The sequence below is a fragment of the Leiobunum rupestre genome, chromosome 4 (genome assembly GCF_980474605.1).
Source record: "Leiobunum rupestre chromosome 4, qqLeiRupe1.1.hap1, whole genome shotgun sequence".
Classification (NCBI taxonomy): domain Eukaryota; kingdom Metazoa; phylum Arthropoda; class Arachnida; order Opiliones; family Sclerosomatidae; genus Leiobunum; species Leiobunum rupestre.
The window spans coordinates 54,781,273-54,796,648 of NC_143387.1; the positions used below are offsets into that span (position 1 = coordinate 54,781,273).

At 34.5% G+C, this 15,376-nt stretch overlaps 1 protein-coding gene across 2 annotated transcripts in view; it reads left to right on the forward strand.

Annotated features, from left to right (window-relative positions):
• The window catches only part of Pi3K21B (phosphatidylinositol 3-kinase regulatory subunit alpha), a 78,184-nt gene that overhangs the window by 6,920 nt on the left and 55,888 nt on the right, over positions 1–15,376 (forward strand). For both annotated transcript variants that reach the window (XM_090173316.1, XM_090173315.1), the window contains exon 3: positions 8,392–8,439. In XM_090173316.1, the coding sequence (XP_090029442.1) occupies positions 8,392–8,439 (48 nt within the window). The remainder of the gene's footprint in view (positions 1–8,391; positions 8,440–15,376) is intronic.

A 15,376-nucleotide genomic window follows, 5' to 3' on the forward strand; every position in this document is an offset into this window, starting at 1 on the left:
TTGGCCATCTTGTTGAAATGTTGCCTCCCCGCTTCAGCTGTGGATCCGTTTTCTCTCCCACTAAAGAGTTTATGAACTCATTCTTAGGCATTGGCTGAACTATTCCAGGGCAACATTTCAACAAGTTGGGCAAGCGTAAAGCCATTTTATAAAATCAACTATTCTCGCTCAGTATAAATCAATGCATTCTTGATAACACTTTGCGAGATAATACTTTGTGCCAATTAATCATTATTTAAAAGCCGACTTTTTCCAATGAGTCATTTTCGTTCGGTTTTGCAATTGCCCATTTATAGCGCTTTCCAACCTTGGGTTCATTTTAAACAATGAAATGGGGGTGTTTTCCCCTGATTGAGTAATTAATGATTGGCTTCCGCGAAAGAGATTGGATTTAAACGCGGAATTAAGTTTAATTTTTTATAAGCGTTAATTTTTATATAATATATGATATACTTTAATTATACTATAATGTTGCGTATGTTATAAAATATATTTAACTCGCCTGTTAAAAGCAGTTCTAGCTCATTTATTATGTCTCACCCCATTTTTCTTTGCCAAAGGGCACTCGCTACCTGGTAGGGGTACTATCTGTACTGTTGTCGTGCACAATAATCGAACTATTTCATTTCATAATGCTGCCTCTATTATACAATATATTATCATTATATTATAATTTGGTCTATATATTAAAATATATTATAATTTTGTCTATATAATAAAATATATTATAATTTTGTTTATATATTAAAATATTATAATTTTGTCTATATATTAAAATATATTATAATTTTGTCTATATAATAAAATATATTATAATTTTGTCTATATATTAAAATATATTATAATTTTGTCTATATATTAAAATATATCATTATATTACAATATATTATCATTATATTATAATTTTGTCTATATATTACAATATATTATCATTATATAATTTTGTCTATATATTATCATTATACATGTATAATTTTCACTATATATTACAATATATTATCATTATACATGTATAAATTGGCTATATAATACAATATATTATTATATATTATATTATTATCACTTATGATTCACGTTCCTAGTCGTAGTACAATGCAGAAAATGACCTCTAACAACCCCGTAATATATCCAATTTCGCGCATGCCGAAAACGGGTCACCTTTTTTCCGACACTATTGATATATTCTCTTGTACACATTCCGAAATTTTATAAATTGTTGAATAATAATTTGTAAACCTCTCTAAATATTTTAAACTCTTCATATATTCTGTTGTTAAAATTGTTATTTTTCTTCAATTCATTGGTTCGGTATATAGATATATTGTCTTGTAAATACACGGAAATTGTAAACATTTGTTAAATTATATTTAATCCTCGTATGTTATAATGTTATACAATATATTATAATTATATTATAATGTTGCCTGTAATATACAATAAGTTATAATTATATTATAATGTTGCCTGTAATATACAATAAGTTATAATTATATTATGTTGCCTGTAATATACAATAAGTTATAATTATATTATGTTGCCTATAATATACAAATATTATAATTATATTATGTTGCCTATAATATGCAATATATTATAATTATATTTTAATGTTGCCTATAATATGCAATATATTATAATTATATTTTAATGTTGCCTATAATATGCAATATATTATAATTATATTTTAATGTTGCCTATAATATGCAATATATTATAATTATATTTTAATGTTGCCTATAATATGCAATATATTATAATTATATTTTAATGTTGCCTATAATATGCAATATATTATAATTATATTTTAATGGTGCCTATAATATGCAATATATTATAATTATATTATATTATAATGTTGCCTATAATATGCAATATATTATAATTATATTTTAATGTTGCCTATAATATGCAATATATAATAATTATATTATATTATAATGTTGCCTATAATATGCAATATATTATAATTATATTTTAATGTTGCCTATAATATGCAATATATTATAATTATATTATATTTTAATGTTGCCTATAATATGCAATATATTATAATTATATTATATAATAATGTTGCCTATAATATGCAATATATTATAATTATATTTTAATGTTGCCTATAATATGCAATATATTATAATTATATTTTAATGTTGCCTATAATATGCAATATATTATAATTATATTATATTATAATGTTGCCTATAATATGCAATATATTATAATTATATTATATTATAATGTTGCCTATAATATGCAATATATTATAATTATATTATATTATAATGTTGCCTATAATATGCAATATATTATAATTATATTATATTATAATGTTGCCTATAATATGCAATATATTATAATTATATTTTAATGTTGCCTATAATATGCAATATATTATAATTATATTTTAATGTTGCCTATAATATGCAATATATTATAATTATATTTTAATGTTGCCTATAATATGCAATATATTATAATTATATTATAATGTTGCCTATAATATGCAATATATTATAATTATATTATATTATAATGTTGCGTATATTGAAATGAAATAATAATGTAATATTATAATTATATTATGTTGCGTATATTGAAATGAAATAATAATGTAATATTATAATTATATTATGTTGCGTATATTGAAATGAAATAATAATGTAATATTATAATTATATTATGTTGCGTATATTGAAATGAAATAATAATGTAATATTATAATTATATTATGTTGCGTATATTGAAATGAAATAATAATGTAATATAAAAATAATATAATAAATAATTATGTATTTGTCTCATATGTATAAGAATAAAATAATGTTAATATATTACGATGATATTATACATTGTATTTATCATATAATAATTACAGTAAAATAGTATAATTAAGCTATTTTTAGAGAGAACTTCAATACCCCTTTGAAATTAGACGTATGAAACCGGGTTTTAAACCAAAGTTAACTTTTTTATTGCGGAAATCCATGAAAAGACTGGTTTATAAAAGGTATTATTCAACACGTAACGATATTTCTTGTATAGTAAATTACTAAATTAAGTCGGCGATAAAACTAAAACTCTATATTTAAACAGCGCGGATTAAGGCTAAGATAATAGTTAGCAATTTTCGTTAGTTTTCTTCGAAGTCTCTGCCTCTACGTTTTGAAAATGGGAGAATCGCGTGTTGCTAAGCTAAGCCGACGTGAAAGGAGCGCATTGTCGCGTCACGCCAGAGGGAGAGTTTACCCTCCATTTTAAGCTTTTCAACGTGACGTATAGATGTCACCCTAGTAGCGTTCTAATCGGGCTAGTACGGGGCCAATGGGTGGCGACTTCCAGGAAACGCCGAGACAAAAGGTGGGCTCTCTCGAGGAAATGTCTCCCCGTAAATCGCGGGATGTTGCCAAGAAATGCGGTTGCCGTTGCATCAGCGTCATGACCCGGCGCGACGGTGGCTCGACTCCAAATTAATTGAAGCCCTCTTCGACTAATATTGCCTGCAAGTTTTCCCGCTTTTATCAACTTGGTAACGAGTTAAATTTGAGCCCCGAGCAATGAGCCCTGTCATTATGTTGCTACTCGGAAACCGCTATTTTATGTCCAATTTTGTTTCTGTTGACTTTCAACGTGACTTGCCAACTGAAATCTTTAGGCCGCTTTTAAAGGCCGACTACATAACTCTTTGGTTTACTCTGTCTTTCACTGGAAGTAGGCTTACTGCAATACATGTGTGCCATGCAGTCAGCCTACTTCCAGTGAAAGACAGGGTAAACCGAAGATTTGTGTAGTCGGCCTTTAAGTAGGCTTATTTTTAGTTGGAATTTTTTAAGCTGTTGCGTAATTTCGGGTTTTATAAATACTAAATTTTTGTAATTTAGCTGTCAATCTACGTTGCGGGTAAATTTTTGCGTAGTTGTTAAAAGTGGTCTACATTGAAGTTTTAAAGGTACCCCAAATATTACCAAAAAAAATTAAAATAAGCGAAAATATTTAAAGGCTACTTTAAAATTCCTTAATATACTACGTACATTTTTACAAGAATCATAGAAATTAATGAAATTTGTAGTCGCTATATTTTGATAGCTTTAGCCTTTCGGAAATAATAGAGGGTCCCCAAAATTCTTCCAAGGGTCCAAAAATTACAATAAAGATTCCCCTCTTATACAAAAGTTCCGGCGCCCCAGGTCAGAGAATATGAAAATGGGCCTGAAAAGTTAAGGAATAAAATTTTTAGAATTTGTAAAAAGTTGGATTCTAATTTACCTTGAAATTTTTATGAAGGTATTTTTTCTATAGTTCTGAAGGGTTGCCATAGTACCTGGAATTCCTGGAAAAGTCAGGGAATTTTAATATGGGTATAAAAATCAGGGAAAAGTCAGGGAATTTTAATATGGGTAAAAAATCAGGGAAAAGTCAGGGAATTTGAACATGGGTCTAGAAATCAGGGAATTTTAATATGGGTCTAAAAATCAAGGAAAAGTCAGGGAATTTGAATATGGGTCTAAAAATCAAGGAAAACTCAGGGAATTTGAATATGGGTCTAAAAATCAGGGAAAAGTCGGGGAATTTTAAAACTTAGTCGAAAAATCAGGGAAATGTCAGGGAATTTAATTTAGGTTGCAAATAGAAAACCTTTGCTAAAACTTAGGGTAAAAATTCCAAAATTTTCGCTCTAAATAAGTCAGAGAAAATACCCGGAGATGGTCAGGGAAAACCTGGAAAAGTCAGGGAATTTGAATGTGAAAAAACTGTGGCAACCCTGTTCTGTGAAGGGTTCTTTGCCTATAATTATGTTTCTAAACGTTGTAATTCCAACGTTGCAATTAAACGCTTTCATAATCACAAATATATAAGTTGAAGTAAATTCAGTAACATAGTTCGTACACGACCTGGAAAACCTGGAAAGGCACGGATTTTGAAAATGATTCCAAAATTAGGGTCAGGGAAAAGTCAAGGAATTTTAAAATGGTCCAAAAAAGTAAGGAAATTTTAAAATGACCCAAAAAAAATCAGTCAAAAATTTTTTTGAAAGATTTATTAAAAATACATAATATTTTTCAAGATTTATGTATAAGTGCCGAATAAATGTCCCTAATATTAAAAGTAAAATATAAAATTATAAATTGTTTAATTTTGGCTTTAAAAACTTGTCAGCCATAATTTTTTTTCTTCAAATCTTAAGAAGAACTGTTTCGGTATTTCCGTAGATAATGTAAAACGATTATTTAAATATATTAGTAAATTTAGCGTAGGAAAACGTTTCGAGTTTTTTCTTTCGTACGCTAATGTTGCGAATCAATTAAATATACTAATTTAATCCTTCCCTAATTCTAATTTCGACCTTAATTAGTTCCTGTAAATTTCGCTAAAAGTAACCGATTAAATCAATTGAACAGTTGGTTGGAATGCGCGTGGAGTTATAGGCTATTCAATTTATTCCTTAATAATTTCGCGGACATTTCCCCAGTGAGCGAGATCATTTGTGTAATTTACATAAATTAATTCCATTTGAACGTTACGGCCAAGTTAGCCAAGAAGCCATTAAAACGTACCAGGCAGCTATAATGGAGGTTTTGATATAACTGGTCAACTTTCCATAATTTCAAGGCCAACGCGGATCTACCCGTCAAATCTACCCGCTTGTTTTAGGAAGGAAAAAGTTGGTTAAAATTTGAGGCGATGGCGCTACGAACGTTAATTTTTTCCTATTCGAGTACCGGCATTTCTAACTGGTAGTTGATGGACGTAGCCTTAACCCGTCTCTTAGCCTTCTACCGCGACACTACTTAAGCCTTTCGCCGTATAGCGTACCCCCGGGCTCTGAAGTCTCATTTTTCCGGTTTTGTAATCATCATCATCAAAAAGATTTTTTTCTTTTGAGTTTTTCTTTTTTAATGGCAAAGGCCTAACAAGCGAGGAACGCTTCAACTTTTATGAAAGACAGAAACTAGTTTTCAGCTCTCAGACTCGCTGGAGCCCCTTTTTTGTCGGTTGTTGCTAGGAGCGCTCTTGTATATTAATTTCAACGACTAGAATTTTGACTCGGTTGATGAGGTTGATTTAGCTGGATGGAGCTTCAAGGCCAATATGGTAGGCAATTTAAAAGGTAGCTTTTCGTTGTTGGATCACGCGATCCCGCATTTAGTATTTGCCTTAGGTAGTCTGACCATAATCATCTTAATTCGGAACACGATATGTCTTTATTGACGGTACGAGATTAAATGTATAATTTTAGTTATATGTAAAAATTAAAACACGGTTTCTTATATTAGTTATATTTAGGGATGCACCGATATATCGTACTATTTTTCTAATATCGGTATCCGCCAATTTCGGCTTAAAGGCCGACTACATAAATCTTCGGTTTACTCTGTCTTTCACTGGAAGTAGGCTTACTGCAATACACCTGTGCCACGCAGTCAGCCTACTTCCAGTGAAAGACAGAGTAAACCGAAGATTTATGTAGTCGGCCTTTAAGTGAAGCCGATATTGGCCGATACCGGTATTAGAAAAATATTTTAAGAAAAACATTTAAAAATAAGGAAATTATCGACTAACTAACTAATGATAATATTTTATTTGATTGGCAGCGCCACGTATGCCAGACTTCAGAAGCTAAATCATACCTTTCTTTTAGACAAGGGGTTACGAGTGTAAACAAATAAAAAACTTATTCGATTTGTGATAGAAAATATGTATCACGTAAAATGAAAAGAAACATATTCGGATATGCTCTTGCAAACTTTTTTTCGTGATAAATTAGAATAAAATGGTATGACAGTGTAGAACCATCTTTTACAATGATTTTATCATATACACTACTGTTATGATAGACAACTTTGTTAATATCGGCTGTACCCATATCGGTGCATCACTAGTTACATTTAGAATACTTAGTCCAGATTAGTAGGCAGTTTTCTCGTGACGTCACCGTAAGTATAGTTGGAAGGTGAGTGTCCCCCATCAGCCCTTGCCTAAGAGCCATTCCCGCCATCTTGTCTACTTTTCCCTAGTTTAGCTAATAGGGAGTATTCTCCAGGGTTGCCACACGTCAGGGAAAAGTCAGGGATTTTTAAAATGGGCCTAAAAAGTTAGGGAAATGTCAGGGAATTCAATTTTATCTTGGCACTTTTTGAAGGTACTTCAACTCTAGATCTAGATGTATGACAAATTCCACGATTATCATTTATTTCCTTGAATGTTTGGCTAATTTTTTCAACATTGCAATAACCTTTTTACTGAAATATAAGTCCATCTAAATTTATTAACTTCTGATAAAAGTAAAATATAAAGAAAAATTTTGGCCTTAGTAAGTCAGGGAAAATCTGTTAAATGGTCAGGGAAAACAGGGAATTTGAATCTGAAAATTTTGTGGCAACCCTGTTCTCGTGACGTCATTCCAACTAGTGGAAGGCTCGAGTCATCACCTCCCTTCCCCCATCATGTCTTTTCTAGGAGTTGTCTGCCATCTTGTCTAAATTTCTCGAGAACACCACCTATAGATAAAAATATTAATATTGGAAATATTTTATGTAATATTTCTTATAAAATACGCGATAAAAATATAGACCCTATTCAGGGCGCATATTTGACAACTCTATTCACTCGCAAAGGTTATTTTAAATTTTTTATAAAATTTATTCCCATTTTAAAATTTACCACATTGAATCTTAATATTATGGTATTCCGCGAGACGGGCACCTATTGCTCTTCGTACGCGGAGTCTTATTGATATCAGTGATAAGCAGCGTAACCTTAGACACGTAAAAAGAGAATAAAAAGATATTAAAATTCGTAGCAACGGTTTGGCTTTAATTTTCGCGACGAATTATTAATTTTTTTTCTTTGCGCGCGCGAACCGAGAGAGAATGAATTGAATTTTACTAAGAGCCCTTCCAAGGAACGAGAACGGCCCTGGACCAGCGTTGCCAGATCCTTAAAATCTAATGCCAAAAAATTATCGATTTCAGAAAACTGGCGGTAAATTTGTATTTTGTGGGAAATACTAACGTGAAACTTGTGAATTCAAAATTTGTAATAACACTTGAAGTTCGAGCGATTAAAAACTCGTGTCTAAAAGTCGCAGTTTTAACTGGTTTTCGGCCAAATTAAAGAAAATTATCGTACATTATCATACGCGCACGCTGAATTATTAAAAATCCATACTATAAAGAACGCCATTGAAAATATCGTACGTCCCAAAAATTAGCCAGAAATTATCGACTTGCACGATAATTATAGTACCCCTGGCAACGCTACCCTGGAATTTCCTAGGCCTACTTTTTCCCCCCAAAATAAGCGGCGTGATGTGGGATCACAGGAGGAGGGTGCGCGGTATGCGTGCGTGCCATTGAATCGCTAACAACTGATTTTGACTCTTCTTTCTCGCAGGCAACGATTATATTTGGGGGACTGGACACGTTGGAATGAGCTGTAAAGGTAATGAAAAGAAAAAACCACTTTTCTCCTTTTTGTTCGCCTTCAATGCTTTTGTTTCGATAATTAGTCGCTTTGATCGCGTTCGACGCCCTTCCGTTCGCGGGTTTTTCTTGCGCTTCACGGTCGTCGTCCACTGACCACAATTATATCGCGGCTTGTTCATTTCGTCGGTTGCTCGAATTTTTTTTTCTCCTCCGCTTAAAACCCAGCTGATCGCTACCCTCACAATATGAGCTGCCAAACCGGAAAGAACTAATTAAAATCAATAACATAGAATATAAAATAAAATTTTTATAGAATAGAAAAGAAAATTTTTATGGAATAGAAAAGAAAACTTTTATGGAATAAAAAAGAAAATTTTTATGGGATAGAAAAGAAAAATTTTATGGAATAGAAAAGAAAGGTTTTGTGGAATAGAAAAGAAAGGTTTTGTGGAATAGAAAAGAAAGGTTTTGTGGAATAGAAAAGAAAGGTTTTGCGGAATAGAAAAGAAAAGTTTTATGGAATAGAAAAGAAAAGTTTTATGGAATAGAAAAGAAAAGTTTTATGGAATAGAAAAGAAAAGTTTTATGGAATAGAAAAGAAAAGTTTTATGGAATAGAAAAGAAAAGTTTTATGGAATAGAAAAGAAAAGTTTTATGGAATAGAAAAGAAATATTTTATTAAGAACGAAAATTTTTATTTAATAGGAACGAAATCTTCCTCACTCGCTTGAGACCTCGACTCACTTACGAGCACTCACACTCACTCGCTCTGTTACCATCATTAAAATATGAAAACTCGTATGAATATTTCGTTATTAATAAGTTTTATTTCTATTCCAAGTTTTCTTTTTCTATTCCACAAGTTTTCTTTTCTATTCCATAAAAGTTTTCTTTTCTATTCCATAAAAGTTTTCTTTTCTATTCCATAAAAGTTTTCTTTTCTATTCCATAAAAGTTTTCTTTTCTATTCCATAAAAGTTTTCTTTTCTATTCCATAAAAGTTTTCTTTTCTATTCCATAAAAGTTTTCTTTTCTATTCCATAAAAGTTTTCTTTTCTATTCCATAAAAGTTTTCTTTTCTATTCCATAAAAGTTTTCTTTTCTATTCCATAAAAGTTTTCTTTTCTATTCCATAAAAGTTTTCTTTTCTATTCCATAAAAGTTTTCTTTTCTATTCCATAAAAGTTTTCTTTTCTATTCCATAAAAGTTTTCTTTTCTATTCCATAAACGTTTTCTTTTCTATTCCATAAACGTTTTCTTTTCTATTCCATAAACGTTTTCTTTTCTATTCCATAAAAGTTTTCTTTTCTATTCCATAAACGTTTTCTTTTCTATTCCATAAAAGTTTTCTTTTCTATTCCATAAAAGTTTTCTTTTCTATTCGATAAACGTTTTCTTTTCTATTCCATAACTTTCAATTAAGAATTAATTTTATAATTTATATCAAAAATAAGTTAAGTATCCATCAATTATATTGGAAAAGAACCATTGTTTAAAAATCAATTTGTCACTTATTAAAATATTAACAAAAGTGCCAACTCCTCTCGCCATCTGGTAAATATTTTAAGAGCATTTAAAAATCGACTGCTAATGACGTTATTCCTGTAAAACGATCTTCTCCCTTGACAAATGTGTACCGGCCTTATCAAATCCTAAAAAAAAACCCTACTTCAAAAACACTCGATTTTATCTTGTTCCTTTCTTATTATAGTACTTTTATCTCAACAAAAGTGAATTTTATATCTTAGTTTGGACCTCGCGGTACCCTACACCTATACTTCACTAAGTCTGGTATCATTTTTTTTAAATATAATATTCCATCAAAATCAGGGCCACTTGATTTCGCCCTTAACCTTCTCGTTGTTATCATCAATGGCATCGCATCCGCCCATTGATTAGTATAGCAATTAAGAATCGACCTTAGATTAAGTATCTCCATCTTCGAGAAATGACCTTCCCTAAAATCATCTTTAAATGGGCGCCCTTGCAGCGACTCGCCGCCCTTGAAGTACATTTCCACCCAACGGTACTTCATTTTTATGACACCTATACCCGTATAAATTACCTCGTAAAAAGTAGAACATGTATTACCTCATTCGCGACTCACCTGGGCTTTTGTAATTCGTGACAAAAATCTAGATACTATCATTAGCGAACCAAAATGTAGTCGTATATCTTGTACTATACATCCGTACGCCATGCTTATTTTTTTTTGTCATTGACTCATTGGGTTAATTTCACCAAAAATTATGTTAACCAGATTTTTTTTTTTTTGAAAATACTGCAATTTTTTATGGGTATTGCAATGCTTACCCAAATTTTGCGAGGGATTTTTTTCTATTGAATTTTTATCCTCCTAATTTTGCAAGGGATTTTGTGTATTTGAATTTTTTCCCAAATTTGAACGGGAATTGGTGTGTTTGAATTTCTTGTACTTAAAAGGATTAAGCTACTATTTGGGAAAAGCCAGGGAATCAAATGATCAGGGAAAAGTTACGCAAATCGGGAAATAACTCAAATAATTTATGTTAGAAAGATTAAACAGGACGGCCGCAGTTTGGAAATACTTAGTTAGGTAATTTTAAGAACTGATAAGAAAGTCAAGGTAAAGTCGTGGAATTTCTGGAAATGGTCAGGGAAAACCTTGAAATGTCCAGGAATTTGAAGCTGAAAAAATAGTAGGGAAAATACCTAGAACTGGTAAATTTCAGTTTGAAAGCTATTTATCATCGAAATCTATATGATTATAAATTAAGCTCCTTCCAGGCGTTTCACCCCCCCCCCCTCCTCTACACGTTTTATTGCGCCGGCTTAATCTCCATTATAAATTTATTGCATATATGTCGCGACGTTTGTTGAATTAGGTTTATCGGAGGTGGTTTGTAGGGTAAAGTCTGTTCGGTTTTTTATGAATAATCAGCTGTTGGCTTTCCTTTGAAGCGAAACTTGTATGGGAGGTTCTCTCGGGCTTTTCTCCATTGCGTAACGAAAGCGATTATGAATTTCTTTCTCGCCAAATCGAGTTCGCTTTACGTGACGATTGCCCCGCGCGCGCGGGAAAGCCTCGTCTGATTACGTTTGAAATCGTGTCATTAACATTAACAAGAATGTATTGGGGTTAACGGAGAATGCGTAACGTCGTTTTCGAGCCCGCGATCGTGTCGGAGAGTCCCCTCTTTACCGGTATTGAAAGGGTAAGTATTCTCCGTTCGCCTAAATACATTCTTGAATTTAGGGTTTTCTCGTCTACTTTCCCTATAAACGGGGAAGCTATCTCGAGAAATAATTGAGAAAATTCTCTAAAGGATACTTGGATTCTAATTAATGGGAATTTTCCATCATTTTAATCACTAATTATCCCGCTAAGACTTCATTTGGTCGATTGGCGGAATACGATACATTTAAAGGGCTGTCAAGGCTGGTTTTCATAAGGCCAAAAACGCCACAACGGTGAGAGTCGACGCAAAAATATTGCATTAGGCCTAACGGGAAATTTTCGCGTCGAAGTCCGCTGTCGTGGCGTTTTTGCCCTAATGAAAACCAGCGACGGTTTTTATTTCGTGCTCCATTTCTAATTAAGATGGTATAGCTTGAGAAATTTTAGCTGAAAGAAACGCGATAACGATTGTAAAGGTTTAAGCATGCTAAATTAGTTTTATTTTTTATGTTGTCATTTAGCTATTGCGTAATTATGTTAGTCAAATAAAAATAAAATAAGGCAGTGTAAGTCGCTAGATGACTCTGGTCTAGAGTAGGTTCTAGCCTAGCCTAGCCTAGCCTAGCCTAGCTTAGAAATATTCAGTGGCGGTGCTAGGGAGTAGGTCGGGCCCCCACCTGACCCCCAAATCCTACAAAGGGGGACTAAAAATATTTTAAAATTAGCGAACACTATTCAGCGTTACTAAAATAGGGTTCGTACAGATTCTGGATAACCTGGATAATTCAGGGATCTGTAAAATGGAGGAAACGTGTCAGGGATAAATCAGGGTTTTAAATAATTTCGTAGAAAATCAGGGATAAGTCAGGGATTTTAGTTGGGCAACCAAACCGCTCTTTAAAAAAAACTTTTTTCCTAAAATAATAAAAAAAAATGTCCTAAAATATAAAAAAAAAAGGTCAGGGATAACCTGGCAAAGTCAGGGATTTTTTATCAGAAATTTTCGTACGAACCCTGTAAAATTCCTTAAGTACACCAGGGTTGCCACAGTACCTGGAATTCCTGGAAAAGTCAGGGAATTTGAATATATCTCTCAAAGTCAGGGAGTTCAAAAAAAATTGTATAAACGTCAGGGAATTTTATTTTGGTTGCAAATAGGTAACCTTTGCTAAGTCAAGGAAACTCTCTGGAAATGTCCAGGGAAAACCAAGAAACGTCGGGGAATTTGAAGCTGAAAACACTGTGGCAGCTAGGAGCAACAAACACAAGGAGAACGCAGCTAGCCTTAAAGCACGCTAACGAAGGGTTGTGTACGAATTTCATTGGACGAGCGTCACGAGCCTTTACGTTGAACGTTTTACGGGCGGGGGGAAGACAATTTCCGAATTTTCCCCTTCCGACGGCAGCAGGCGCTAAAGCATCTAGCCAATGAAAAACGTACACAAGAAAATCCACGACTTTTGACGGGTTGCGTTCTCCTTGTGTGGGGTGTTGTGTTTGTTGCTCCTAGGTGGCAGCCCTGTACACGGAGCGAATTTTAGGAGCTAAATCCTTCTAAGGAGCCAAAAAGAAATTGGGACCCTACATTCTGAAAATATTCTGGAAATATTGAAATTAGAAGTTATTGTTATAAAATGAGTGTATTTAATTTATACATTAAATAAATGGTTAAATTGGTTATAATAAAATAAAAATCTGATTATAATATTAAAACGGCTAGGAAATGTTTGTCGCACGAACGTAAATTTTTTTAATTCTTAAATCGGGGAATAATGTTATTATTGCAACTTGAAACGACATTTTTTTCAGCGTAATCAAACGATGAAATTCTTCGGTGAATATTTTTAGAAAATAGTTTAACGTAATCACCGCTGTTTTGAAATAGTACACGCGGGGCCCATCTATCACGGAACTCGTTCGAAAATTTTAGTCTTAGTTAAATCTGCCCCTTCGAAATTCGATTACGTCGCTAGCTTGATGGATCGGTTTGCGACCACACATTCAAACTTTACCCCACTGCGCACTTTTCCCTCTTTCTCCTCCCGTTTCATTGTGTTTTCTTTATCGGATATTTCTACGCTAATGGTAGGATTTTTTTTTTGGAATTTTCCGTGGAATTTTTTTTGATGGGAAGGGGCGATTACGTAATGGTTGGGAGGTTGGCCCATTCTATTGTATTCCTTAAATGCATTTCACGCTAGCACTCGAGCGTAGCGTTGACCTTCACCTTGACACCGAGTGGCCATCCCTCTCTTCTTCGTTGCCCTAAGTTGGATTTAATTTTTCACTTTCTCCCGAAATTGATCCCTATTCTGACTCGGCACAATAGTACCTTTGACATTGTTCCTTTTTTTTTTCATTTTTATCCCGACGAATATTTCACTTTTTGTTCCGCTAATGATGCGTTTCGGATTTTGAACCCTATTGTCATATTTTTAATGTAATGGAAATTTTACGCTCTCAAATGTTGGGAAAAAGTATTGCATTTTCGCCTTAGCGACAGAGGCGAAACGTTTGCTTGTGTTGGCCTTGTTTCACGTGGGAATTGACTAGTATTATATTTCAACAGCGATTTCGAGATAATATAGTCATTAGAATAAAATAGAAAAGTTAGTACGCTTATTGAAGGTGGGCAGTCACGTTAAATCTCTTCAGGAATACATACCTCTACTTGGAATGTTTACCCTGCCGTATCGCGTATGGTAAAATCCCTCTGACGGCTTTGGCCCAGCCTACGAGAGAAAAAATCCCCTCTGCGCGTGCTCCCCTCTCACGTTGTCGTTTGTTAAGTTAACATAGTGACGTCAAAAAAAACCGTCAGACACATCGAGACAAAAATCTGCCGCGATAAGCATTCAAAGTGATAGCGTGCTCGTGTTTCACCATGTTGGTTAGTTAGATAGTTGAATGGTTTCACCGAGTAAAGAACGCAGTAATTTGCGCCTGTTTCACCTAGGAGAACAGTTTGATATGGCTAACTAGCGTAATTTAGTTTCGCCTAGGACAGGGATCAGAGAGGGCGCCCCCGTTTCGCCTAGGACAGGGAACAGTGAGCGCGCCCCCGTTTCGTCTAGGACAGGGAACAGTGAGCGCGCCCCCGTTTCGTCTAGGACAGGGAACAGTGAGCGCGCCCCCGTTTCGTCTAGGACAGGGAACAGTGAGCGCGCCCCCGTTTCGTCTAGGACAGGGAACAGTGAGCGCGCCCCCGTTTCGCCTAGGACAGGGAACAGTGAGCGCGCCCCCGTTTCGTCTAGGACAGGGAACAGTGAGCGCGCCCCCGTTTCGTCTAGGACAGGGAACAGTGAGCGCGCCCCCGTTTCGTCTAGGACAGGGAACAGTGAGCGCGCCCCCGTTTCGTCTAGGACAGGGAACAGTGAGCGCGCCCCCGTTTCGTCTAGGACAGGGAACAGTGAGCGCGCCCCCGTTTCGTCTAGGACAGGGAACAGTGAGCGCGCCCCCGTTTCGTCTAGGACAGGGAACAGTGAGCGCGCCGACGTTTCGCCTAGTTCAGGTATCAGTGAGCGCGCCCCCGTTCCGCCTAGGACAGGGAACAGTGAGCGCGCCCCCGTTTCGTCTAGGACAGGGAACAGTGAGCGCGCCCCCGTTTCGTCTAGGACAGGGAACAGTGAGCGCGCCCCCGTTTCGTCTAGGACAGGGAACAGTGAGCGCGCCCCCGTTTCGTCTAGGACAGGGAACAGTGAGCGCGCCGACGTTTCGCCTAGTTCAGGTATCAGTGAGCGCGCCCCCGTTCCGCCTAGGACAGGGAACAGTGAGCGCGCCCCCGTTTCGTCTAGG